The 27,989-nt window shown below is 48.7% G+C and overlaps 4 protein-coding genes across 8 annotated transcripts; 2 read left to right on the forward strand and 2 right to left on the reverse strand.

Annotated features, from left to right (window-relative positions):
- Positions 1–1,303: 1,303 nt before the first annotated feature.
- LOC112886291 lies at positions 1,304–8,062 on the reverse strand. 5 transcript variants are annotated; one of them, XM_025952152.1, is made up of 12 exons: positions 7,910–8,062; positions 5,595–5,774; positions 5,318–5,428; positions 4,868–5,200; positions 4,612–4,785; positions 4,255–4,542; positions 3,954–4,076; positions 3,212–3,409; positions 2,872–3,107; positions 2,516–2,720; positions 2,095–2,400; positions 1,304–1,771 (listed from the first exon to the last, which is right to left on the reverse strand). In XM_025952152.1, the coding sequence occupies exons 1-12, from the start codon at positions 8,039–8,041 to the stop codon at positions 1,454–1,456; spliced, it is 2,604 nt and encodes an 867-aa protein (XP_025807937.1). In that variant the 5' UTR covers positions 8,042–8,062; the 3' UTR covers positions 1,304–1,453. The 5 variants fall into 5 exon arrangements, with proteins under 5 accessions (XP_025807937.1, XP_025807935.1, XP_025807934.1 ...); XM_025952150.1 differs by lacking the exon at positions 7,910–8,062 and adding an exon at positions 6,209–6,464; XM_025952149.1 differs by lacking the exon at positions 7,910–8,062 and adding an exon at positions 6,212–6,464 and having other exon boundaries at positions 4,255–4,785.
- A 1,155-nt stretch (positions 8,063–9,217) lies between these two features.
- On the reverse strand, positions 9,218–10,720 carry LOC112887388. Its single transcript, XM_025953546.1, has 2 exons — positions 9,553–10,720; positions 9,218–9,428 (listed from the first exon to the last, which is right to left on the reverse strand). The coding sequence occupies exons 1-2, from the start codon at positions 10,511–10,513 to the stop codon at positions 9,382–9,384; spliced, it is 1,008 nt and encodes a 335-aa protein (XP_025809331.1). The 5' UTR covers positions 10,514–10,720; the 3' UTR covers positions 9,218–9,381.
- A 1,221-nt stretch (positions 10,721–11,941) lies between these two features.
- LOC112886055 lies at positions 11,942–15,495 on the forward strand. The gene is made up of 2 exons (XM_025951808.1): positions 11,942–12,189; positions 13,355–15,495. Exon 2 carries the CDS (start codon positions 13,383–13,385, stop codon positions 15,237–15,239), a length of 1,857 nt encoding a protein of 618 aa, XP_025807593.1. The 5' UTR covers positions 11,942–12,189; positions 13,355–13,382; the 3' UTR covers positions 15,240–15,495.
- A 7,524-nt stretch (positions 15,496–23,019) lies between these two features.
- On the forward strand, positions 23,020–27,689 carry LOC112886793 (1-deoxy-D-xylulose-5-phosphate synthase 1, chloroplastic). Its single transcript, XM_025952790.1, has 8 exons — positions 23,020–23,526; positions 23,645–23,947; positions 24,123–24,545; positions 25,717–25,990; positions 26,108–26,415; positions 26,528–26,809; positions 26,911–27,195; positions 27,318–27,689. The coding sequence occupies exons 1-8, from the start codon at positions 23,404–23,406 to the stop codon at positions 27,477–27,479; spliced, it is 2,160 nt and encodes a 719-aa protein (XP_025808575.1). The 5' UTR covers positions 23,020–23,403; the 3' UTR covers positions 27,480–27,689.
- The last annotated feature ends 300 nt before the right edge of the window (positions 27,690–27,989 follow it).

Raw genomic sequence — 27,989 nt, forward strand, 5'->3', positions numbered from 1 at the left:
CGCAACGGCAACCCTACGATAACTTTATTCTTCAAACCCGCCACACTACCTCTTCTAGCTCCTCCATTGGTGAAGTTCACATCCTCGTTAGCTCGTTGTCCATCATTTAGAACACAACCTACCCTTCCAATCCCACTTCCATAACATCCTGCCTCGCCACTTTACTCGTACAACGCCACCCATCATTGGCTAACCACTAGAAGTACACTTAGGTTCAGAGAAAGTGTGTTCTCCAAAATCTAAATTCTAACCCAGAATGCTAATCCTACGTTATATTTTCATGTCATCTCTGATATCACACGGTCATGTGCGCTTCTCCTCGAGCACGAGGAGTCACGTTTTAGAGTTAGTGTATTAGATTCTTTTAGTTGTGAAAAAATTTGTGTGATACTTTTGCTCGTCCCGTTCCCATTATCATAAGTCCAAATAGCGTTGAAATATGATGGCGCTGCAGCGTGGGCCGACCTTGCAATTCTATCTCGTAAAATAAGCCTGCAGTCACTTGGAATTCGCTCCGTTGGACATTCATCTTCAAACTCGGTTGTACGAGTTTACTGCAGTTTCTGATTGCCAAACTGGCACATATATTTCAAAACAAACAAACAAACAAAAAAGGATCCTATGAAATTCTCAGTAGAGCAAAGTGTTGAATAACTCAACAGGAACGGAAGACGACGAGGCGTCTGCATAGGAGAAAGAGGGGTATCATTTATTAATTCTTAGTCATTAAGGATGTACAACATCAGCTGGACACTGGACGTCTGGATACATCCTTTCTTTCTTTCTTTTTTGATGGGAGATACATCCTTTCTTAGACACGAAGGAAGTAGCATTATTATCTTATAATAATAATGGAAATAGGATGGACGGTCTTCCATAGCTGTGGCCTGTAAGCCCGTCCGCCGCAGCAGCGCTGCAACTTGCATGTCGCGCACTGTAGCTTGCAGAGTGCGAGCTGTTCCAGTCCGAATCTTTTTTTTAATTCGTCAAACGATGAACTCGAGAAGGAGATAGCAGTATATTCTGGTACGGTTGTGCCGACACCAACATAGGAGTAGGCACCATCCAAACACGCCACAATAGCACATATTCCAAATAAACCAGCAAGAGTGAAATACCTCATCAGCGTTGGTCCACAATCTAGTGATCATCCTATACTATGTCTGATCAGAAGACTGAAACACCTGATCACCAATTATTAGTGAAAACTTAATGTATTGCACAGATGCTTTGAAATTAACAAGTTTTGTTACGCTGCTCCTCTTGTAGTGATCTTTTCTGTTTTGGAATTTCGGGGCTCGAGTTTTGACCCTGAAACACCCACCATTAACAAGATGGACCAAAGTGAAACCCAGGTTCGTCCCAGGCGGTACAAATTCAGCACAGCACTATCAACTGGCATTTTGAAAAAGAAAACAAAAAATACAAGAGCTGCTCATTTCCATACGCTATGCTATTTAACGAACCCAGGATCGTCACGTCCTTTCTTATAGCTCGCTTTGCTCCACACTCTTTTCTGCTCATCAAAACTGCCAACAAGAGCTGACTGCTGCTTGGTAGCGAGCAGCTTCGCAAGCTCTGTGTAGTAAGCGTCTGAATCAAGACGATCTAATACCTTCACCAGCTTTCCGTTTGTCTCGTCAAGGATAGTTTGGCCATGCATGCTCACATGACCGGAGCCAACATTGATGGCCTTTTCAGTGATCGAGCAATTTAGATGTGACTGCTGAACCAAGAACATCGAGCCAAGGAGCTCCCCAAGGAACATATCCTGCAATTTGCAGAGAAAGAAAAGGAGACAACACAAAGGTTGTTAATATCAAGCCTGTGATTTAATTACGCACTGATCAAATAAAAGGCTTGGCAGATATAGATACTTCATTGGTACTGAATAATGATGGAGGATGCGACAATTTTTAAGGATGAATGGAGGATGCTGAATGCTTTGTTATGCATGCTAGACGAAATAATCGGTAATTTTTCCTGTGAATTAGCCACCATATGCATGACAATACTATTTCAAGTTGTTGACTGATATTTCTTGTGCACTACTCGTATGTCAGTAAGAAGAACAGAACTGTAAAGACAACTTACAATGTGACTGTATGACTGGTGTTTCTTTTGCAGCTTCTGCATCAACAGCAGCAGCCGGTACACGAATGATGATTCAGGAGTCTTCTCAGCAGCAATTAGTGATCTTAGAACTTTACCAAAAGAAGACACCTGGCGTTGAGCCCTCAGAGGAATGACAGTGATGTCTAACCTGGATTCTACAACTGTCTTGGCAGCTTTAGGGTCAAGAAAGAAATTGAACTCAGCAAACTTATTTGACGGCACAGTAAATAGATTGCCTTCTTCTCCTTCTCCATCAACCAAATGAGTGCCAACTATATAAATTTTCTGTGCGCAATGAAAAATGAAGCCCATAAAAAACTTGCAACTTATTCTTCAAACAATATCACTAGAAAGCTCTAATAATATAGCTCACAAGCTTTCGAAACTAGCTTATACTAACCTCAATAATTGATTTTGCTTTTGTGTCGGATAGAATGATGTTAGCGATGTTTGTGAGAGGACCATTTGTCAGGATGGTTATCTTGTCCGTTGGTCCAAGCTCTGCTGTAACTTGTTGCCAAACTTCGAACGCCAAAGGTTGCCTGAGCTCAGGGTGAGCAGTGTCCCTTGGAGCGCCATATTTCATTGAATTTTCTGCTGTGTACCTGTTTAAAAAGAGATAGAGATAAGATATTTCATTTTCTACATCCCCATCGTTCTTTACATGGTCATATACACCTGTGCATCTATGCATACAAATCAGTCTATAATATCCACATATCTGTGACAGATGACATTGAAGCCATTCATTTTTACCTTCTTGGTGCTCTGGGCAACATCCGGGCTAGTCCAAAAAGTGTATCAGTGTCAAGACCACCCCCAGAACCATGTGGTATGACCTTGACGTATTCACAGCCAAGCTCAGGGGCCCCTAATGCAGTGATACTACCAAGTCCTACTGGAATGTCATCGCGGCCCATCATATGAAGAACATCATAGATAACATCTATTGTTGCAGGATTTGACCAGCCATTGCCACTTACCAGTATCCCCTGTATATCAAAGCACACACTTATAAAAACTTTAGCTATATTATTTTGCTTTAAGTTCTTTCATGAATTTATCAGAAAGAAAGATAAGGAGACATGATTCTGACCTTGAGGTCAATTACTTCTATATTTGCTTTCAGGATGCACATGAGAGCAATAAAATCACCTGGACTCATGTCCATGTCGAATATGACAGGCATTCCTCTAATCCGATGTCTGAAATCAGGTTTGTACATAATCTCTTTGTAGTGAGGGAACTGGTTGGTCAAGTTGAAGCGGCCAGAGTGTGCAGGATGATTCAGGACCTGCATGAGATTATGAGAAAGGGCTTCTTAGAAACAGAAAAACAGACATGTGCTGGCTGCAAGGAATCTGATTTTGCTCCATTCTTCTTATCGCCAATATCACTTTGCCTACAAATACATCATCTGCTTTGCTCATCAGATCATCTTAAACTGAGCATCTTTTGGTGATCCTGAGAACTTTCAAATCTCAACTTTGCACAACAATATCTTTAATCAGATTAAAATAAACCTTACATCCCCTAACTCCTTTCAGAGTTGGTCAATGTGGCTTCAATAACCATAGAACTTATGATGTTTAGGTGTATACATGAATGCAAATGCAAGACTTCTCCTCAGTCATCTTAAGCATGCATCAAGAGCAACAGATTTATCACGTACAGAACCAGGTCCATGACATGAGTCATAGGTTTTTCTCAATAATCTTCCAATTTTTTAGACATGCTGCAATATCTAAACAGGTAATAACAACTTAAAATGGCATACATGAGCGTGAAAAATGCAGATTCTTTAAACAAAATTAAACCAGTACTTGAGAAACAAATACCTCAAGGAAGTTGTTGAAAAACTCTCTATCAAGAGGGCTGTCAGCGTTTCTATTAGGTTTTGCTTTAACGGCAACAAGCGCAGCAACCGAGTCAAGACCTTGCACTTCTTTTGTGTAGCCATCCTGGTAAATATTCAGGCCCATCATGTTATCTATCATCATGACTCCCAAGTCTACATGATTATAAATGGATATAGGAACAGCCCTTAAATCTTAATTAACCTCAAATTTGTAGTTATTGATATATCAGTAATGGGTTATGATGTTTATGTAACATATTTCCAATTCTAAAGTTACCTACCTGGCATTTCCCTTTAATACTCCCCTTCATAACACAAAATGGATCATCGAGTCCAGTCAGAACATGACCACTATGTACACCACCCTCCAGTAAGTTAAACTTTGGCCTCACATGGCCATCGAAGAATGGATTTGATCCATCATGAACACCATATGGTTCATTAGATGTCACAACAGTTATGTTCATCACTTCCATCTCAGCAAAATCATTCTCACCATTTGGTCTCTCGCCATTGCGCATAATGGAGAGTGCCACGCCAGTCATGAACGAATCCCACATAAAGTAACTCTGCAACCATCTAAAAGGAATGGAGCTAAACAAACAAACAATCAATGTATCCAGAAATAGCTTGCTTACTGTGTAGAATTGATTGAACCAAGTATCCCGAGCAATCTTCAGAGACTGGAAGCAGTACTTCGCCTCATAAGTGTTCTGCTTTTGCTCAAATTCCTTAAAGAAGTTCTCAGTGATTGGTATCGTGTTGGTTGCATCAAGAGGCACGAGGGTGATAGGAATACCAGAATGAAAGACCTGTCAAATCAAATGAAAAGATAAGCTTCAGAAGCTAAAATATGATTACGGGGAGAGAAAAAAAACTGTGCAGGCAAGTCACCTGATATGCACCAAAAGGATCCCCAAATATGTTGAACTCAGCATATGGATCTTTGTTGTAAGCCGTAAACATGTTACCGTGATCTTCACATTGTTGAGGCACACACGAGATGCTGCTCTTGGAGCAGCAGCCAGTGGGATTGTGTGATCGCACACCGCCACCCATTATGTAAATGTGCTCCACATTTTTTTTCAGATGTGGGTTGCTCATGAGGAAAAGTGCAAAGTTCGAGTGAGTTCCCATTAGGAGGACGGTCGTCGGCGCAGCAGATATGGTGTCAATCATCATCTGCTGTGTAGTTGGTTGTTGAAGAGGGAAGTATCTCCGGTTGCCCTGATTCAAGAACCAAAAAGTAGTAGAAAAATCATAATGCTTTATGGTCTGTGCTTTCTAAACTAACCCACAACAAAATTTGGTGATCATGAATGAACCTTTCTCTGAGTTATGTACCTGAGGAAGAAATGCTCGTCTGATTCCATAGTTTGTGTTGACATCCAACCGGCCATTTCTCCCTTGCGGAATCGTTTGTCGATACCGACAACCCCCCACTGTTGACATTTCCTGGAAAATTCAGTCATATAAAACTACTGAAGAATTGGAGCCCGTGGCAAAATGGCGATCTAGTATTCTGTGCGAATGGGTGGCAAGGAGAATTGCAAGGGAGCCAAGTTTCAGAGGAAAGAGAAAAAAAAAGAAAGTAATGTTTAGAGAGCATAGTCTACTTTACCTGCTCAATTATTGCGAAATAACCACCAACATTGGGATAAATCCTACCATTATCTGATATACCACCATCCCCTCCGACACCAACTGCTATGTCATCTCGCCCCATCATGTAGAGTAGATCATACAGATGGTTAACAGCATGGCCAGCATCAGACCAAGCATTTGCACTGATAGTGATAGCCTGTATCAAGTGAAACACTAACAAATGAATTTCTATACTCTAAATTAGGATAATAGAACAGAAGAAACAATGCATTTCAACTGAGCTCAGAATCCAACGCTCTATATAATTCGCCAAATTTTGATAAAATTAGACATATTTGGTTTCATTTCTTAGCAATTGCAATCATGTAACATCTTCCGTTCAGACCAAAGTACCATACTGTATTGTTTTGGGAGAAAAATGCTTATATCCTAATACAGAAAAGTTCAGACAAGTAGCAGAATTGTACTAGGATAGATTGATGGAAGATGATTTAGTTAAGTATTTGAGGCACGAGTCAGGCAAATAATCGCAGAGGACACACGGAACAACTCGCTCCGGCATTTCGCCGAGCACTTTCTGAGCGCTCAACGAATTGACAATACGATACTACCAAGAAGGCGAGAACAGACCACCATTGCTAAGACGCTCCAGCTTCTAAAGATCATCGCCAAGCAGCTAGCTGGTTGGCGTCGAGATGCTCATCGACCGAGAGCGAAAGAAACTGCATGGCAAGAGGCGGCGGCGGGAGCACGTAGGCGCGCACGCCATCGCAATTCCCACCGTCCGCCCATGTCACAGATTCCCAACGGCCGGGAGGAGAACCGGCCATCGGGGCATCATCTCGAGCGACAGCACCGTGCCAGCGTGACGAGTGACGTGAAGCACACTGGCGGCGCCGGCCCCCGCGACGGCGACCCCGAGAGGCTGGCTACGGCGTGGCCCGAGGCAGGTATTTTGGGCTTCTTTGGGCCCATCCACGAGTAAACAAGGACAGGTTTGGAAATGGATTAGTCATCAAGGCTTAAAAGATTCTAAAAATGTTGACATGTGTTTTAGCTTAGCTGAGCTTTGGTTCTAGAGCCGTACTGTTAAGGCTCTAGAAATCTATCACCAGGGTGGTTCTCTAGAAATCTAGCTGAGCTCTGATTCTGAAAACTGTGGGTTTGCATAGTGCTTTTTTCCACCGAAAGGAGTAGTTTTCTAATGAGCGTCAGAGGCAACAGATGCATATGTTCAATGTCATCAAGAATATAACGGGAATAAATATGGAGGAGTAGAGCCCAATATCGTGGACAAAGAATATCGTGACGTGAGCATAATCTGTAAGCTGAGGGATGCAGCTTATTGGACTATAAAAGTCTAGCTGAGGGAGTATAATCTTATTATAATCCGAAGCATGCTTTATTATTAGAGTAAAATGTATGGTCGATTCTTAAACTTGTTTGGTTGTGTTATTTAGATCCTATACATTGAAATTGCAGATTTAGCTCCCTAAACGCAGCCTTAGGTGTCATTGAGATCCTTTACTCTGAAAATACAAATCTAGCTCTATAAACTTAGCTTCGGGTGTGAGTTCAGTCCCTTACTCGATTCAGTCTCGTAACTTGGCAATGACTGTCACTACTATCGATTTCCAAGGGTCAAACGTTCCTGTCTGTTCAACAGACCAGCGTTCAGTTTTTGCTGAACCCGACACCCTTGCGTTCAGGTTAGTATTTTGTACCTGCTGTTCACCTATTTTCCGGGAGAAGAAGAAGGTTCAGCCCAAGAGAAAATCTAAGTATTCTCGCCACTTCGCCAGACTTGTACTAGCTAGTACATGGGTACTCCACCAAATAGCTGAAGAGAACATGCTTTCTTGACTTCATCGTCATCCCGGGCACTCGATGCGACCTAATCATTCCGATTCCATCACCCACTTACTACAAGAGACCGTAGCCTATTCCCAAGTACAGAGGCTTTTTCTTCACAACGCACAAGAAGCGCCCGGTGTTATCCGCCTCGATCGGGAAGCGCAGCGCTCCGGGACAAAAAGCGCGCGGCGGCGACCGGAACCGCGCACCTTCCTTGGCCCGTCGTCCGCTCTATTGCCGTCCACGTCCGGCCATCACCATGCAGACGGCCGGCCGGAGTGACGACGGCCGGGCGCGGAGGGAGAACGTGCATGCTCGCGGGAGCGGGAGCCACGAACGGAAGCGCTCCACTCGACCATGTCAATGGCGCGAGCACGATCAACGACGGGAGCTCGCCGGCCGATATATTCTGTGTCCGGCCTCTACCGGCGGGGGATGGGAAAGAGCTAGCTACAACGCGCGTGCATATATACATACCTTGAGGTCGAACTCGGAGCGGTCCTGCTTGAGCAGGTAGAGGATGGCGAAGATGTCGTCCGTGTCGACGTCCGTGTCCACGAGGATGCGCCGCGGCCGAGCCCCGGCCCCGCCCGCCGCTGCCGCCACCATCAGGAGCAGGATCGGCACCACCGCCGTCACCATCATCATTGCGAACTGGAACGCTGGAAGCTTTGCTTTGACTGGCCGTTCCCGTAGTACGGGGAGGGAAGGGAGACGAGCAACGTGTACTGCTAAATAGTAGGACTGCCATAGGAGGAGCCGAGGTCGAGGAGACGACGTGGATGGATGCGCGCGAGTTAAAAATGGAAATGCTTGGCCGGCGGCCCAGGATCGATGCCCCTGGTGGGTGTGCCATGCACTTGGTGCACTGGCGGGGCATGGGCACGGTGACGGTGGGGTCAACAAACACAACAACGCAACCGCCGGCGTGCTGTTCTGATTCCCTGCCCACACATGCATGGGATGGGAAGGATTGGCTGGTGGTAGTGATTAAATTATGTGGGCGATCGTTAGCTAGAGAGAGCAGGGGATTAATTCCGTGGCCTGGTTAACACGCCCAGAAAAAGGCAAGAATTTAGTTCCGCGTATACGTCTGTGCCGGGCCGGGTTGCCAAATGCATTATCTGCGTCCTGTGCACGCTCCACCAGTGTGGAATAAAATGTTTTGTTAGTATAAGAGGCCTGCCTGATGACGACGGAAATTCTCAGCTCCGATTCGGGACGGCGGATTGTATCTGTATACAGCCAACTCCGTTCATAATTAAGTCATTCGATCGGGTGTATATCTAGTCTCGTCTTAGTTTTAGGCGAGACTTTGCGCGCAATCCTACCACTCAATTCTTATGTGCCATGCACGGTATTATATTGCCAAATGAACTAGGAAGGAGAATCCTAGCACTCGCTCGAGCACAAGCGCACGTACGTTTTTAGGGATGAGTGTGCATGCGTTGTGAGTATCTGAATTGTACTGGCTAATCTAAAGAAAAACTCCCACCGAGGATCGAGGAGGGGTGGTAATTTGGATGGAAACTGCACTACTCTAAGTGGGAGATCGATGCATCACAATTGTTCATCTTGACTTGTGATACAATTTACCACTCCCTAACCCACGAACCTAAGTAGAACTTCTCCTCTTAATTCCAACTCCCACCTATAATCCCCATGTACTTTCCCATCAATTGCCAAACGCACCGTTGCGGTTAAGGAAGAAGATAACTGAGAGAGATAGAGATAGATCTTGATCCTCTGCCTCAAAAATACGAGTAGTCGTGGAGGCTCTAGGAATAATGCTTGAAAATGAAAATCATCCGGTGAAAGTTATGGAGCACAATCAAGGACACTACTACAGTACTCTACGCAGCACGCACCACTTGTTTGAAGCAACTATTGACTATATACCAGCAAAAACACTACATCAGCCGTCGTCGATCGAAACGGGAAGCCACAATCTACAACAAGTTTGATCTCAAGGCGTGCCACCACAGTGATGTCAATCCTGCACCAGAAGTGAGCAGGCAAACAACCTCAGTGCCGGAAAATGAAAGAAAAGGAAGCAACGTGCTAGTGAACTGATCCGATCCAAGCATGCCGACGATCTTTTTTTTTCCTTTTTACCGTACCTGAGGCGAGGACGGCCCAGCGAACCGCGGCGACGGCATCCGGGGAACGGGCGGCGGCGCCCGAGGGCGCCGCGTCGGCCGAGGAGTCGCAGTTGGAGGTGGAGTTCCAGTCCCCGCAGAGGCACAGGTCGGCGTGGCTCTCCATGTCGTGGCCGCACGCCCCGCCCGTGGCGCGGCACGCGCCGCAGAACCCGCGGTTGGACTCGGGGAGCGACCACGACGCCCGGATCCCGTACGCCCAGCCGGCAGCGCCGCCCGCCGCGCGCACGGGCGCGAGGCTGTACGCGCTGCTGTACCCCTCGCACTCCAGCCGGGACACGTTCACCGCCCGGATGGCGGCCCAGGGAACCGCGCAGCACTCGGGCGGGGCGCCGGTGCCCACGGCGTCGCCGTACGCGGCGTCGTCGCCCGGGGGCCGCCGCCCGCCGGCGTAGTAGTCGTCCCACGCGGGGCAGGCGAGGAAGTCCCCGCAGCCCATCCCGGACACGTTCCGGCACGGGAGGTGCCGGTCGGGGAAGCCCTGGAAGAGCGGCGAGGTGGCGCGGCAGCCCAGGAGGAGGAACACGTTGTCCGGGTCCGGCGACAGGTACGGCTCCCGCCACGGCTCGAGCACGAAGCCGTTGCCCCGGCCCCCCGGGGTGCGGTCGAGCGCGCGGCAGTCGGACATGGCCGGGTCGTGCAGGGTGAGCCCCCGGTAGGCGTAGTCGACGTCGAGGACGCGGTAGGAGCCCGAGGGGAGGTGCAGCATCAGCGCGCCGTTGATGCAGAAGAGCAGGTCGCGGAGCCCCGCGTGGCCGCACCCGGGGTGCAGCGCGAACGGGTAGTCCACCGTGATGTTGCCGCAGAAGGACCGGCACGTCGTGATCGGGACGCTGGCGCCGGCGGCCGGAGCGGGCGGCGCCACGGTGCACGCGCATAGGACGAGCAAGGCGGCCAGCTGGCACGAACGCGGCGGTGCCATTTTTGCGCTGCGCGCGCGCGCAATGCAGGTGAGACTAGAGGGTGCCGACAGCTGAAAGAACACCCCGTGCTGGGGGAAGAGGATATTGGCAATGGCATGAACCGCGACGATGCAGCACAGATCGATTCCTTGCTTTCTCTTGAAGAAGAGTCGGGAGGCATCATTTGCTTTTCTTTTTCCGGCGCTTTTGCTTTAGCTTTCTTTTGATTTTAATTCCACACTCTTCACCCCGGATGCTTTCCGGTTCTTTCTTTTTCCATCTCGTTTGAACTTTGAACACAAGTGTGAGTTCGGCAACTGCGAGTAATACAAATTACCGGCGTTGATTCACATACGTATTCATGGAGGTTATACTAAGTATAGGCATCACCCGCGAGGACAAGCGTGCATCATTCTCCGCATACTCCTTCCGTTTCAAAATATAGCTACTTTCTAAATTTATAGTATTCAAATTTTATCCTGTAATATAACTATTTTTAAATTTCCAAGTGGGGTTTTTTGAAAGGTCTAAAATACCCCTCCTTGCGTGCAAATTAATTATGGTATGCAGTTTCTTCTCTTGATTAGTGCATGGTAACTAAAAAAAAGGTAACTCTATCCTTAATCTGTTTGAAAAACTCTAGAAATAACTATATTATGAGACAAAAAGAGTATATCCATTTTGGTCCAGGAACAACTAAAAATATGCCAAAGGAGTACAAATAATATAACGTTGTTTTGTCACTGCTGGATAACTAACAAAAACATTATGAAATATTACAGATTTTGAACTGTTCTATGAGAATAATGGATTCTCATTTTTAAGGCAATCTAGAATGGACCATAGAAGAAGTTGAAATAGTTCACTCGCCACGATTTTTTTAAAAAATATGATCAAACTGACAAAGCAGAAAAGTAAATCCGTATTATAATTATTTGACCGTGAAGACCAAAAACAACACAAAAAAAGCTAGAAAAAGGAAGAAGGAAAAACCTGCTTATGCGCTGATCCATGCGATACCTGCTGAGCTGCTGAAGAAAAAGGAAGAAGAGAGAAGAAACAGACAGAATGAGAAAAAGAATGCACCTGGGCCAGTAACACTTAGTGGAGTAACTGGACCACGAAATGGCCTGTATCTTTTGATTTGTTGGGCCATGGGCCACTTTCATCGTGCAGGATGGTTCCCATGTCAGGCCCATCTTTTTAGCAGGCTTGACCGCTTGACCGGCATCCTCCCTACCAAATTCTCGAAGTCAGGCCTGTAATGCAACCCAATTTCCCAGCTCTGCCCCTGTGCCGTGCCGTGAGGCGTGAGGATCTCGCGCGGTCGCGGTGGCGCCCCCACCCGATCCACGCCTGCGCACGAACGCGCCGTCCCACCCCCACCACACGCGGAACGCAATAGACCAGCGCGACCCGCAGGCCAGAGGCCAACCCGAAGCCCACCCGATCGCTCGTCGGTTGCGCCTGCTGCTCTGCTTTGCCTCGGCGCCCCCTCCCCTCGCTCGCCCGCTGTCTCGCTCGCTCGCCTCGTCCCGTCTCGCTTCGTCTCCATTTCCTCCCCACCCCACCGCACCCGCGTCAACCAACCAAACCCTAGAAGGCTCTCGCTCGCCCCCCGTCCCCAATCCCTCGCCGCCCCCCCTGATCCCCGCCGCCCGCAGGCCAAAACCCTACGCCTCTCCCTCGCCGCCGGGTAAGCTCCTCGTCTCCCACGCCCCTCCCCCCTTCCCTCTTTCTCCCTCCCCTCTCTCTCGCTCTGATCCCTCGTTGGTTCGATTCGGTTCGGGCGTGGCGTCCGGTGCCACCCACGGTTTGATCCGCCGGCGCGCGGGAATGCCACCGCCCGTCGGAGCGTGGGCGGGCGCCGCGTGCCCCGTGGAATTTCGACGCGGGACGGGTCCGCCTGGTGCCCAGGGGATCGCGTGATTCCGTGGCGGGGGGCGACTGTGGCGGGCGGCCCCACGCGTTCATGGGCATGGAGCAGCGCTGCACGTGGAGAATTTCTGGTGAATTCGATGGGGGCGAGGGGGTTGCTTGGCTGGATTGCTGGGCGATTGTGCTGTAGGGTTTCGCGAGAACAGAAATTTTGCTTTGCTATCTTCTGGCTGATGATTAGGTCTTACAATTCAGGAGATGAGGAATGCAAGCACTGTTTTTCCGGAGGCTAGTAGATGCTGAATGCTCATGCAGCCAAAATTCTCCAAAATTCTGGTTATGGTTACTTGCAAGATTCCTGTTTTGATTCGATAATCCGACAAAAAAAGGGAACGTAAGCGAATATACTCGGAGCCAATCCTATGAGTTGGAGTTCTCAGATTCTGCAACGCTTTATCGTTTTGTTGTTATGGGCGCAAGGTTGTTTTCTGTTGCTTGATTATTGAACATGGGAGATGGAATCAAGCATGCTTTTCTTTTCGAGATGAAAAACAACTGAAATCGAACATCAGTAGTCAATGGAGGTTGCATCCGAATGGAAGTGGAGCCAAAATGTGTCTGATTTTGAGTTGCTTTTTGGCGTGGGAGATTTGGGCTAGTTGTCGTCTAGCGAGCAAAACGACATTCATGTATTATCAGGTCATCAGGCCTCTTTATTGCTAGTTGCAATAGATAACGTTGCATCACTATTGTTTCCTTATTTAACGGCTGTTTGAGTTGGCATCGCTGTTTGACATTCTTATATTTGGTCAGACACTCAGACGTACACGCTTCGATACTTATCAATTGCAGTTAATTTGTAACTTGGAGATATTGATATTCTTTTTTTGTTATGGTTGAACTTTCCTCATCTGCCAAGAGGAAGATCAGTACTGTGCATATATTTTCTTAGAGTGCTCATTTTTCTTTAAATTTGATTGCAGGTAAAAGCAGTGTAATTACTTGTCTAAAATGCCGTCTGCATCCAAGTCGAAGTCGAAAGACAGATCAGCTGCAAAAGTTACAAAAGAGCAACCTAAGGTTGCTGGAAAGCCAATGGGGAATGGTACACTTGCAAGTTCTTACAACAACCTCTCTGGAAAGTTTCATGTTCTGGAACCATCAGCATCTTTTTTGGGTAGCCAAGGTATTGATAAATTCAGGAATACAGATGAAATAGATGAGCATTCTCGTAGCTCCCATGGTACAGGGGACTTCGATTGTGCCTCCAACAATGGTAGCTGTTCTGGTGAGTCAGAAGATCCAAAGGAGAAAGCAACCAGTACTGCGTCTCGAGTGGACTCTGTTCCAGGATGCGATATTGATAAACGTGAGAAGATCAGACAGAAGAATGAGAAGAAGCATCAACGGCAGAAGGAGAGGCGTGCCCAGGAATTACATGAGCGTTGCAAGGGATACCTTATGTCTAGAAAGTTGGAGGCACTCGCGCAGAAGCTTGTCGCGATGGGTTTCTCAGCAGATCAAGCAACGATGGCCCTTATACAGAATGAGGGTTGCGTTGAGGAGTCTGTTACCTGGCTCTGCAACTTTGATGGCAGTGAGGAAACTAAGCAACAACTTGCAGCTGATCAACAGTCTGGGGTCAACTTGAAGATTGATATAGCTGACGAGCTTGCAAAAATTGTGAGCTTGGAGGCAAAATATAAGTGTACAAAGCAAGAGGTTGAAAGGGCAGTTGTTTCCTGTGAGGGTGATCTAGAAAAGGCTGAGGAGGTCTTGAAGACACATAAGCAAGAATCGACTGCAGCACCATCTAAGCCTGAAGGTTCTGGCGATTCAAGTGGCTTGCCTAACAAGCAGCAGGTCGTACTTGTGCAGAACCCTGCAAGGCCTCAAACAAATGGATTTTCTTCAGTAGGAGTTCAGCAAATGAGGAGAGAGGAGAAAGACTTAAACTATAAGCTTCTGATGAATGGTAGTGGTCCAAAGGAACCTGCAATGAAAGGCTTTCAGCCACTGGCTGCACCAATTAAGCCAGAGTTGGTCCGCCAACAATTTGTCCAACCTGAGAAGAGGCGCCTTAGTGCCAACTCAGTTCCATCAGTTCCTTATGTGGCATCATCTCCTTTGCCTGTTGCAGTACCGCAACTGAAGTCAGACATGCGGCATGTGGCAGGAGGCAATGAGGTGAAAAGTGCGATGCCCAATGGAAGCTTGCGAGAGTCAGTAGTTGTAATGCAGCGTCCTCAATCCGCAGGTTCCAAACAGAGCCTACCATCCACCAGCCATAGTATGTTTGCATCAGAACCATCTTCAAGGGAGTGGTACTTAAATGGTGCATCAGGTGTTGATATGATATTGAATGGTGGCTTGGGGCATGGACTAAGGAATATGAGTTTGGACAATATTAGTTCTGCCAGGCCATTTGGACATGCAAACCATCAACAAAGTTTCGTTTCCAATCCTATAGAGCTGGCTGCCAATGGTTGGGGTGGCACCTGGAGTTCTGGAGGTACATCATCCTCTCGTTCTGTGGCGTCATCACTTGGGGCATTTAGAGGGTGGAACTCATCTGAATCCTCCTCTACATTGTCTCATTCTGATTGGAGAACCAATGGGCTAGCACCTTATGACTACACCTCAGTAGACTGGAGCGTCGACACAACGTTGTTGAACCCAGCAGCAAAGAGCGAGCGGCTGTCGGACACATGGTCAACCATGTTCATGGGCGGCAGATCCGGAAGGTCAGCTGGGAACCTCAGTGGTGCAGGCATCGCTGGGTTGCATGACAGTAACCATCCAATGGATCCTGCTCCATCACCTCGTCCATATGAGTGGCCTTCGTTCTGCAGGGGAGGATCTTCCTAGTTCCCCCTACCCTGTAGGTAAGAGGCCATTGAATAAAAAAAGTAAAAGTTGTCATTTGTTTCTTTCTTGTTTTGGTCCTCAGTTGCAGTTGGATGGAAAAGTTTTACTTTGTGTATCGAACCATGCTTGTGTATCTTGACTGTTGGCCCAGATAAGTCATTTTCCTGCGAAACCATTGTGCATGAAAAATTAAGGGGGAGAATTGGATCTGTCTTGGCTGAAATGCAGTTCCCTGTATTTTATATGTGTATAGTCACTTAGTGGTTCACCATCACAGTTTGGCTCATTAGCCCATAACCATTCTGGATTCAAGCACGGCCTCTTACTGGGCTCATTCTAAAGAAGACGCTATTTTTTTCCTTTCTACTTGTGCCAAGGATTTTCATTGAAACTAGCATATGCAATTCTTCTGTTTTCCAGAAGGATGGGGAGATGAGGTTCAAATAATATATCTAGATTTATGCTAGCATTATGTAGCATAACCTGTGTTTTAGTCACCTGGAGTGTACTTTCCGAAATGCCATTTTAGGCCCATGAGGTCTAGGCAGTTCTTTGCTTCGTCATGTGGATATTCAAAGTTATTTGATTGTATGAGTTTCTCTTTAATCTTTTGGGTCTGTCAATTTTCTTGCGCCTGTGGTGTGAGAAACTTCCTTAAGAAAGCAGAGCTTACTAAATTAGTTGCAACCTCTTAGTGTTTGAAACTATGGAGCCTAACATGGCATCCTCATTTAGACTTAGTAGATCTGTGAAGACACCACAAACATCTTATTCATTGCTGAATTCTAGTATGACCCTCGGGAATTACTGGTGTAATTAGCATACCCAACATCCCTTTCATTGACTATGGTGTTATTAGTGCAACTAATATGTCTTTTTTATAATTGAAATGGTGCCTTTTGATGACTAAAGTAGATGTAGATTCATTGTCTTTTACTAGTTGAGGATGTCATCTTTGTGCATACCTGCTTGTCTTTCTGCAACAATACGGATGAATGGCGGTGCTGCTGCCCTTCTTTTGCTAGTGGAATTTGTCATCATTTTGCATGCCTGCTTGTCTTTCCGACAATACGGAATGGTGCTGCTGCTCTTAAAGTGTCGATCGGATGAGCTTGAAGTACCTTATTATTTCCTTATATGATTGTGTGGTGGGCTGTTTCTTTGTTTTTGGTGTACCTTGTGTTGTGATACATGATACATTTCGTATTGTCTTGGCCTATACGCTATAAGCTTGCGAGGGACTCTCTATTTTGTTTCTTTTTCTTTTTGCGCAAAAGGCCCATTTGTTGCTAACCGGTAGGTTTCGTTCCAAGATTGTTGATTTTTCACTCCGGTTGAAGCTTGTGCCGCCTTCGTGAAATCTCTCTGCCCTGCACTTGCTATCAAGGTTCAGTTTGTATCGCAGTGGTCTTTGTTCGATGCTCAAATATAATCTTGTAAGAATATGTTCCAGCCAACAGCTCGAGAATTTTTTGGCTGTAGCTATATCGACGGGTGTTGCTACATGCCGCAGGGTTTTGTCGATGATGCCGGTATGCGATCCCTGTGCGTCGGCATGCTAAAATTTCGTCAGTGGTCGCTGATGCTTCATAAATCTGGCCATTTGAGTACGACGAGTCTACTGACTGCCTGAGAATAAACCGCGTGGCCAAACATTCCGCCCGTTCTGCCAACCTGCCGCCGCGGCCGGAGACCGCCGCCGCATTCCCTTCACCTCCCGGTCAAGTTGGCGGGCGCCGCGCCACTTGCGGCGCCGGGCGGGCGATTCCTTTCGCTACTCGCCGAAGCGGATGCGATCCGCTGCCGGGGAGCGGCGCATGTGCGCACCGTGGTCAGGCGGAGTGCATCTGGCCCGGCTCTCGCGGCGAGGGCGCCAATCATGGCCCATTTTTCTAGTAGCGCCCCCCGCGTCGGGCCAGACCATGCTCTTCACGGAATCACAGGGGCGGCGGGTTCGGCGGGCAGGCACGCGCGCGGGTGCCGGCGCGGCGGCGCGCGGCCTTTCGCGTCGCCGTCCGGCGTGCATCGATTCGGAGTTGAAGTAGGACGACGCGGCTGGGGGCGCCAAATATTCTGACGCGGTGCATGCATGTCGATGTCCCGTTCAGGTTATTCGAGTTCGACCGCGTTGTTCGCCTGCTGCTCTCCGTTCCGGCGGCATGGTCAACCTGTCCACGTGAAGCGGGGAAGTTGTTTCTGATGTTCTCCCGCCATATCTTCTCACCGGGATTGTTGGGTCTGCCGGGGATCGAAGCCGGATACGCTAATAGGCGCTTCTCCAGTTCGGCACACGACGCGGGAGGTGCAATTGTGCATAGTCAGAACCCATTATATTTTAGTAAAAAATTGTTCTTTTCATCTCTTAAGTATTACAAAAGTGTGACATTCATTTAGCGCACAACAACCCTTTTACTATCTAAACCGGTGCATTTATCATCCTATCTTAGTTTAACAATAATTTAGTGTCATCTAATGGTGGTTTATATCTAATGGTGGTTTATGCCCACAATCATCTGACTAATCCCTATATACTGCGTTGAAGATATAAAGCCTACAAAAAATTCAGTAAATCCTCTAAATTGGGTACTCCATAAAAATCTTATTGGAGAAATTAACGAAACCGATTCATACCGAATTATTACAGTGATCGGCTGAACATTAGACGTGGCTAAATAATTATTAGTAAGATAATTATATAACCTAAACTAATATTATATGACACTAAACTATTATTAAACTAATCTGCAGACGATAGATACGCCGATTTAGTTAGTTAAGGGGTAATTTGTACCAGATGAAATATGAAGAATGAATGTCAGACTTTTGCAATACTTGAAGGATGAAAAACACACTTTTTGCTCCTCCATCCGTCCCATAAAGAGTGTAATTCTAGCTTTTTCCAGACACAGTAGTGGTGACATGAAAAGACTCTCATACGTTTATTTGTTTGCCACATGCGGTTAGTTTGATATGCAAATTAAATCTGACCACTTAATTAGATAGGTAGTTGAGATTCAATTTCTAAAATTGCACGTTTTGTGGAATTTTTTTTGAAACACGGGATTGCACTTCTCGTGAGATGGAGGGAGTATATTTTAGTAGAAGGGAGGTGTAGTAACAATAAGGCAAAGTTGTTAAGGACTCGAGAATGGTTTCATGAGATCTACGCTCTCTCTCTCTCTTTTGGCAGAACACGAGGCACACGACGCGGCCGGACATATACCTTCTCGGCGATGTACTTTCAAAGATCCATTTTTTTTACAAGTGGACGGATGCACGGTCGTGTGTATCTGTGGGTGCTCGGCGCTGAGGTGAAAGCCTAGCTGCTAGCTACGAGCATTTTCAGGCGCGCGTGGGTGAACGAAGGGGCATGTACACCCAACCTCTCGATTCTGGTGCTCGGTACGCTTGCCGATCGGGGGCACAGATGCTCCACTGAAAGTGGAAAAAAAAATCCGAGCCTAAGAGGAGATCCCCCAAACCCCAGAAATGATCTCTTCACAACACTTGGACCGAGCCAACGAGCCGTGCGCTCTAGCAGTCTAGCTAGTGCCTCGAACGCTCGCTGCCCACGACAAGTTGGCTGAGCCGAACGCGCTTGGCATCGGCCACGGCCCACACACACGGCCGGTCACCACCGCAGCCCGGGATGACGCGCACTCCCACCCCGCACTCGACCGACCGGCCGGCCGTCCCGTCGCACTCGCGAGGCAGTGCGCGCGGGCCGGCGCACCGGCGCCGGAGTGGCGCGGCACGACCTGCCGACGACCTACAGTCCAGGGACGTGCGGGGGGCACCGCCCGATCCCGTCGCGACACCTGCGCGCGCGCGCGCGTCAGTGGCCGCGACCTCGACAGGCACCCGCCCGCCCACGTCGCCACGCGCCCACGCGGCACCACGGGTCCACGGCCGAGGTTGCCCGCCGCGCGCTCAGTCACACCGTCGATCACCCCACCGGTCGCCGTCCGGCCGACGCGCGCGGCGCGGCGCAGCTGGAGTGCAGGCTGCCCTGGAGCGCACGCACCTTTTGTCCTGCCAGGCTTCTTCTTGATACTACGTCGACGGCGTGGATGCAATACGTCTTTAATTATGTACTACTCGGTATTGAATGATCGACTGGTGACGGATGCTTGGATGGGATGATGGTCATGTGCAATTCCGACCGTTTTAGTGATGCGGCTGCCAAGCGCCCTGGTCAAGCATGGATACTGAGAACTTGGATGATGTGGCCCTTTTCATGCGTGAAAATTAGCTGCTCAGTGTTCTCCCCCCCCCCCCCCCCCACAAAAGTTACATTGATAATTAATATTTTCTTTTGCAGGGAGTAATGAGTTAATGACCAACAAAACGTAAGGCCTCCTTTGAGATTGAAGAGCTTTTATAGGAATTTTGAAGGACTCTTATCCTTACATTTTTCTTATAGAGGTCCTTTGGAGTAAAGAACCGGGGATGTCAAAGTTCCTAACAATTGCACTCCTATGCTTCGATTCTATTCGGAAACAAGAACGAGCTCCAACGTGATGTTTTTTTTGGCTGTCTCCAATGCATCTCTCTCTCTCAAAAAAAAAAACCTATACCGATTTCCTGCAAACCGTAGAGCACATACCTCCAACTTTTCTGTTCCTATGAATTCAACTTTCTATGTTCTGAAGGATGCACAAGTTCAACATTTTAAATTGTTTCATTTTCTATTATAAGTGAAATGTTCATGTTCCTATATTATTTATTAATATTGATGAGACACACTAGAAATGACGACAATCCTAAAATCTTCATAATCATAAAACGTTCAAGCATCTGTAGTCGTCATTAGCAACAATAGCTATGGGATCTATTATATTTCAGGAAAAAAATACACTTTGTCTTTAATAAAACACTCTAAAATACCCCTAAATCTATATTTAAATTACACACATCTGCCTTTATGAAAACGAACCATAAACTAACCCCCCCTAAAGCAACCCTCTGAAATAATCTAAAGCAACCCCTAAAATTTGCATCTAAATTACCCATCTCCATCATTATTAAAAATAAAATAAAGTAACGCCACCTATCATTATGAAAAATAATCTAGAATAAACCTCAAAATTTGCATCCAAATTATCCACCCAATTATTATTAAAAATAATCTAAAGTATCTTTAAACACGCATCTAAATACTACATCTGTCATTATAGGAAATCCTAAAGTACTTCTACATATATACTCCCTCCGTCCTATAAAGAGTGCAATTGTAGCCTTTTTCAGACGGTTTAACGGTGGTGTAGAAAGACTCGCACCCTCATTTGTAGGCCACATACAGTTAGTTTTGGCATGCAAATCAAATCTGACCACTTAATTAGGCAGGTAGTTGAGATCCAATTCCTAGGATTGCACTTTATGAGATCTTTTTCAAACGCAGGATTGCACTCTTCATGGGACGGAGGGAGTATGCCTCAAAATACTCACTTTTCCCATTGCTACTGTAGAAAAACTAACTCAAGATATACATGTTTGTCACTTATCACCATTCACACCTAATGTACATCTATGCAAGAAGCTATGATCATATCTATTTTTATGACAAACATGTAGCTCAAGCTAAGGCTTCATTCAAACACACACCAACACAAGGGTGGAGAATATTTGGTATATAAGGTACCACCATAACTGGACAAAGATAAGAAAGTTTCTATATGAGTACAACTTTAGAATATGAACGCATTAGAGAGAGAAAATATAAACAAGTTTAATCAGCTGCGGGCCTTAAATTCATCTATGAATTTTTAACGCTTGTCTCCCTTAATGTTGTTTGAGTAGTATGACTTAATGTTAACTTTATTCATGATAGGAATTCTAATAAAAATATAGATCGTCACAAATAAAAATGCTGGAAAATTATTTTTGTTGATTTAGTGTAAGCAAACAGACTCCTGAGTTGAAAGACCCTAGCTGGCAACGGAGGTGAGGGTACAAGATAGCGTAGTGGAGGCTACAAGCCTGCAACGCAACATGGTAACATCATGGTACAAAAGAGAAAGATGTGATTTTTGTGCTGTGTTGGATTTCCAACAATGTTAGCGAGGTGGATGCCGTAGAGCAGGGCATGCTGCTGTAAAGATGGAGCCATGGAGATGAAGGTGATGGCATCCATGGCACTTGGCATCATCATTAGAGTCGTGGAAGAATGCCATGTGGCAGTAGGAGCCGGCATTACAATGGAGTTTACAAATAGGTACGCACCTTGATGTATATGTATAAAACCTAAAAGAAACAAGAGGATGAAGAACATGTAACACGTGGGTTGCGCATTGATGGAAGCAGAGATGGGCAGTGGTGGTGAGATGGACATAGTAGAGGATACTATAGCATCCGTAGTGTTGTAAATAGGCAGATGATGTAGTCGTCATCATTAATCGTGCTGGAGATGTCAAAGAATGTAACGTTGGACAAGCAGTCCACCAGAGCACCCCGACGATGGTGATTTCCAATAGGGGTGTTTTTGTTGTATTTGGAATATTTGGGTCCAGTGAAGACAAAAATTAAAAAGGGGAAAACAATCGTGGGCCTTCCTTTTACTACAAAACAACATGTGGTCCTTCTTTACAATTTTGTAGGTGATCAATGTGTTTTAGCAAATTGTATCATTTTTCTCGAGTGGGGGATAAATTTTGAATAGACAACATATGCAGAACTCAACTTCGGATGGACAAATTACACTATAAGAGATCTAACCGTCGGAGATACGCCAATCGCGTGATGGCGAGTGTTTAGAACACATGAATACTCCAAGACGGATAGTGTACGGATACACAAATTAGTAATAGACTCAAGTGATTAATCATTTTATTTTCCTTTCAAAAGGCACTAACATATCAGAAGAAAAGCAGTTATGGACCAAATATAAATTTGATGACCGACGCGCTAGTGAACAAATGCTCAAATCTTTTCTCTACGGTTTGGTCTCATCTGAAACTTTTCACCTTCTGTTTCGGTGTTCAACCCAAGAAACCTCCGAGTTCACGAGTGCATCTGACCACCGATCGATACGCCAAACTTGTTTCTATCTTCCCAAATCCTTGTAGTCCACGTCGCCTTCGTTCCTCCACATCCTGGGTTGAGCTGCGGCCACGTACAGCGAGCTTACGCGGTAGGTGCCCTCCAGCTGGGCATCCGCCTGCTAGCTAGCTGCTAGGGGCGAGATGCGGTCTTGGCGTCCTGCTCTAGCAGCGGCCGGCGGGGCGAGGTGGAGCAGTCTGGCCGGCGGGCGTGACGTGGTGCGCCGTGCGCGGCATGGAAGAGATAGCTCCGGCAACGCTGGCAGTGGCCTACGCAGAGTACTGTAACACCGTGATGCCATTGCCAAGGTGGTTACTGAAAAAAGAAAAATCTCGCAAATTGCAATAGGCTAAAAAATACAAAAAAAAATCTTGCAAGAGCTATCGATGGATGTTTCGTTTCGTCCAAAAGTACACATGTTTTTTCTCCTTTGATTTGATCTGGACACTTCCTGGCTGATTCCTCCCATCCCGTCCAAACGATGGGATAGAAGGCGGCTTCACAGGAATGCGCCTCCTACGTTCCTCCCTCCCGTCCAAGCAGGGGCCTAATTTGCTATTTCTACGATTTTATCATATCCCACGTTATCCTCTCGTGATACTCCGTCGAGCTGGCCCAATGGGGTGCGAGATTGGTAGGGCGCCCGTTGCTCTCGCTCCCGCCGGTGGCTCGATGCGCGCCGGGGCACGGCGCGGAGGAGGGGGAAAAAGCGAGCACTTGGGGCACAGGCGAATGAATTCCAGCCACACGCGCCCGGCCATGGCCTTCCCCACCTCCGTGGTCACCCACACAGTCACACTCGCCGCCCTCCCCTCCCCTATCTCCATCCCGCCGCATCACCCCATCACCTCTCCCGCCGGCCGCAGCGCACTACTACTACTATAGGACGAACCTCCTCCCCGCGCTGTCTCCTCACTCTCCCCCTCCGGCCACTCCCCGACCGAATCCCCCGCCGTCCTTTCGCTACTCCGCACACTGCTGCTGCCACCGTTAGCTTGCAGCTCAAGCTCGGCACTAGCGTTTTGGGTCGGTTCTTGAGGAAATCGAGCACTTGGTTCGCCGCCATTGGGAGAAGCTGCTGCGATCTTGAGCAGCAGCAGGAGGAGGAGGAGGAGGAGGGGGAGCAATGGCGCTGTCGACGTTCTCTGTTCCGAGAGGATTCCTCGGCGTGCCGGCTCAGGACTCCCATTTCGCTCCGGCGGCGGAGCTCCATGTCCACAAGCAGCTTCAGGCCAGGCCTACTGTGAAGGTGAGCATCCTCTGCTCTGCTCTGCGCAAGCTTAATTGTTACTGGCTTGTTAATTGCGTGCTGCAGCTCAGCTGCTGTTTAAATTCGATGGTTAACAGTGGTGCGCGCGTGCGTGCAGGCTCGGCGGAGGTCGACGTGCGTGTCAGCGTCGCTGTCGGAGCGCGAGCGCGAGGCGGAGTACTACTCGCAGCGGCCGCCGACGCCGCTGCTGGACACCATCAACTACCCGGTGCACATGAAGAACCTGTCGGCGAAGGAGCTGCGGCAGCTCGCCGACGAGCTCCGCTCCGACGTCATCTTCCACGTCTCCAAGACCGGCGGCCACCTCGGGTCCAGCCTCGGCGTCGTGGAGCTCACCGTCGCGCTGCACTACGTCTTCAACGCGCCGCAGGACCGCATCCTCTGGGACGTCGGCCACCAGGTACGCGCCATGGCGCCATGGGCCATGGCACGGCTCGCTCCGGCCCGCAACGTGCGCTCCATGTGGGCGTGCCGGGGGCAGGCAGCTCGCGGCCGGGCCATCTAATGCATCTAACTATATCCGGGGGTTTAATCTTAATTAATTTGTTTATTAATGTGGGGTGCATGCATTGCAGTCGTACCCGCACAAGATCCTGACGGGGCGGCGCGACAAGATGCCGACGATGCGGCAGACCAACGGGCTGGCGGGGTTCACGAAGCGCGCCGAGAGCGAGTACGACTGCTTCGGCACGGGCCACAGCTCCACCACCATCTCGGCGGCGCTGGGCATGGCGGTGGGGCGGGACCTCAAGGGCGGCAAGAACAACGTGGTGGCGGTGATCGGCGACGGCGCCATGACGGCGGGGCAGGCGTACGAGGCCATGAACAACGCCGGCTACCTCGACTCCGACATGATCGTCATCCTCAACGACAACAAGCAGGTCTCCCTGCCCACGGCCACGCTCGACGGGCCCGTGCCGCCCGTCGGCGCGCTCAGCAGCGCCCTCAGCAAGCTGCAGTCCAGCCGCCCGCTCAGGGAGCTCCGGGAGGTGGCCAAGGTACGCCCCCACAAACTGAGCCTCCAACGTGGCAGCCCCCGCGCGCATTAAACAAGGCTGGGATCCCAAGTCTCCCGGCAATCGACGTCTGAAAGGATAAAACCTTTTTTTTTGTCTTTCAAAAAAAAGATAAACTCTTTGTTTTTTTTCAAATTTTAAAAACTCGCTTGGGAAATGGTAGGAAGCTTGTCATTAGGCAGGTCGACAGCAGACGTGTCAGTATTGCGTACATCTTCTGGACGCTTGCGCTAGACGTGCCAAAATAAGCCGCGTCAGCTGCAGCGTGGCGCGCTGCGATCTTCTTCTGGGCGCCATGCACGGGATGGATGTGTCCACCGGAGATGGCGAGGATGCAACAATCTGTAGCTTCGAGTAGTGCCCACTATAGGCAGTCTGCATAAACAAAAGCTGCTCGAGGATGGATGGATGGATCTCAACAAGTTGATGCGTTTTTTTAGTCCAACCTCATAGATAGAGTCCTGCTGGTTCTGAACCTTTAAGACTCCAGCAATAGTCCCATAGTTTATCCTCGGCTCAGAATACTCAAATTTTGAGTTAAGTTGGTTGGGTTTAAAAATGTGCTCTACAAAATATGGGCAAGTTCGTAGAGTTTGACATTCATTTGGTTGAGCTCTAAAAAATTAGCATGCTTAAATTTATTGGCAAATCGGCAAGGTTCAGCTTGCCCATATTTTGACTGTTTGTGCCAACCTCCTCTTGTGGTATTTATATTTTGGTATCAAACTAATTGATAGCTAAAATTTTGACTATCACATTTTTGCACCCACCCAATTGCTATTCTTACCCGCATTCTGGCAAATAAATTTGGTATGCCATATTTTGGCCTACTCACAATGGGTCTGTTTGAAAATCCTTTGATCCAAACAGGCTAAAATTTTAGCCAAGGAGGTCATATGTATGGTATCGCGAGTTCGAGAAGTTCACACGGACGGTTTTATTGTTTAGAGAGGAAACGCGGATTTATCATAAAGTTCAGGGAGGTAAAAATGATTTTTTTTCTTGGGATTGGTCTTAGAAATTTCACGGGCTATGCTGTAACAGGCCCATTGTTGTTGGGCCTAGAAAGATTGTGGTAAATACAAAGGAAAACGGCGGCCCAGGTCTTCAGCTCTCTGAGTGACTTTGACCAGCCATTTCGTTCGTGTTTCAGGGCGTGACCAAGCAGATCGGCGGGTCGGTGCACGAGCTGGCGGCGAAGGTGGACGAGTACGCCCGCGGCATGATCAGCGGCCCCGGCTCCACGCTCTTCGAGGAGCTCGGCCTCTACTACATCGGCCCCGTCGACGGCCACAACATCGACGACCTCGTCTCCATCCTCAACGACGTCAAGAGCACCAAGACCACCGGCCCCGTCCTCATCCACGTCATCACCGAGAAGGGGCGCGGCTACCCCTACGCCGAGCGCGCCGCCGACAAGTATCACGGTGAGTGACGACCGCGCCGGCGTTCGTTTGCTTCAAGCTTGCTTCCTACTGGCTAGCAGATCGTGCATTGCCGGAACTGTGTGTGATTTTGCTGTTGTTCGATGCACGCGCATCCAGGCGTCGCCAAGTTCGACCCGGCGACGGGGAAGCAGTTCAAGTCGCCGGCCAAGACGCTGTCCTACACCAACTACTTCGCCGAGGCGCTCATCGCCGAGGCCGAGCAGGACAGCAAGATCGTCGCCATCCACGCCGCCATGGGCGGCGGCACGGGGCTTAACTACTTCCTCCGCCGCTTCCCCAACCGCTGCTTCGACGTCGGGATCGCCGAGCAGCACGCCGTCACGTTCGCGGCCGGCCTCGCCTGCGAGGGCCTCAAGCCGTTCTGCGCCATCTACTCGTCCTTCCTGCAGCGCGGCTACGACCAGGTGCGCGCCGGCGGCGGTGCCCCGTTCTTCGCATCGTTTATTTATTTCTTCTTCTGCGTGTGCGGTCACTGTGACACTGACGCCGCTGCCGGCCGGCGATGTGGCGGCGCAGGTGGTGCACGACGTCGACCTCCAGAAGCTCCCGGTGAGGTTCGCAATGGACAGGGCCGGGCTGGTCGGCGCGGACGGGCCGACCCACTGCGGCGCGTTCGACGTCACGTACATGGCGTGCCTGCCCAACATGGTCGTCATGGCCCCGTCCGACGAGGCCGAGCTCTGCCACATGGTCGCCACCGCCGCGGCCATCGACGACCGCCCCTCCTGCTTCCGGTACCCGAGAGGCAACGGCATTGGTGTCCCGTTGCCGCCCAACTACAAAGGCACTCCTCTCGAGGTAAACCTCCATGGCCTCTCCTGCTGATTGCAATCGGGGGAAAAGGAAACCATGGCCCCCTTTTACTGATCCGATCGATGCGCGACGCGATCAATTCGCAGGTCGGCAAGGGCAGGATCCTGCGTGAGGGCGACCGGGTGGCGCTGCTGGGGTACGGGTCGGCGGTGCAGTACTGCCTGGCCGCGGCGGGCCTGGTGGAGCGCCACGGCCTCAAGGTGACCGTCGCCGACGCCAGGTTCTGCAAGCCGCTGGACCACGCCCTGATCAGGAGCCTCGCCAAGTCCCACGAGGTGCTCATCACCGTGGAGGAAGGCTCCATCGGAGGGTTCGGCTCGCACGTCGCCCAGTTCATGGCCCTGGACGGCCTTCTGGACGGCAAACTCAAGGCAAGTTGCAGACCTTTTAAAACGGACAAGAATACAAGATGCCTCATCAAGTTTTTCCATTGCAAAATTCAGAAACAAATTGGCTGACCGACGACGATGAATTTGCCTTCGTGTTTGTGCAGTGGCGGCCGCTGGTGCTTCCGGACAGGTACATCGACCACGGGTCGCCGGCCGATCAGCTGGCCGAGGCCGGGCTGACGCCGTCGCACATCGCCGCGACGGTGTTCAACGTGCTGGGGCAGAACAGGGAGGCCCTGGCCATCATGGCAGTGCCGAACGCATAGGATTTGCGGCGATTCCGGCCTATAGAGATGCTTTGTACATTTGGGTGTTAGATGTCAGCAGGGAGATTAGTCTGCTTTGGATGAAAACGCCGCGGGGAACGAGTCAACGATGACAGTTTTTACTGTTTATTCTGATATATTAAAGTACAGGTATGTTCTTGCGACAATGATTTTTTTTAAGATGAAGGCCGGCTCATTCATTAACACAAACACTCAACGTTTACAGCATCCACAACATTCGCACTCTGTCTCCCTAGCCAAAAGATGAGCAGCTTTTTTAGCACTACGTACGGCTAACATAATTACTAAAATAACCACAAAACACATTGCCAATGCTTCTGAACGAGCATCCGAAAAACAGCCATTTCTTTTTGTGTGTGTTGGGGGTGGGGTTGCAGCATCTCCGGCGGATCCTTATTCCCCAGCCCAACTACCATATGGGGTGCATTCCCTTTATCTTTTCCTTTTTTCAATAATTATTAGAACAAACCAATAATCCATCCCAACTCT

This window comes from Panicum hallii, chromosome 3 (assembly GCF_002211085.1).
Source record: "Panicum hallii strain FIL2 chromosome 3, PHallii_v3.1, whole genome shotgun sequence".
Lineage (NCBI taxonomy): Eukaryota > Viridiplantae > Streptophyta > Magnoliopsida > Poales > Poaceae > Panicum > Panicum hallii.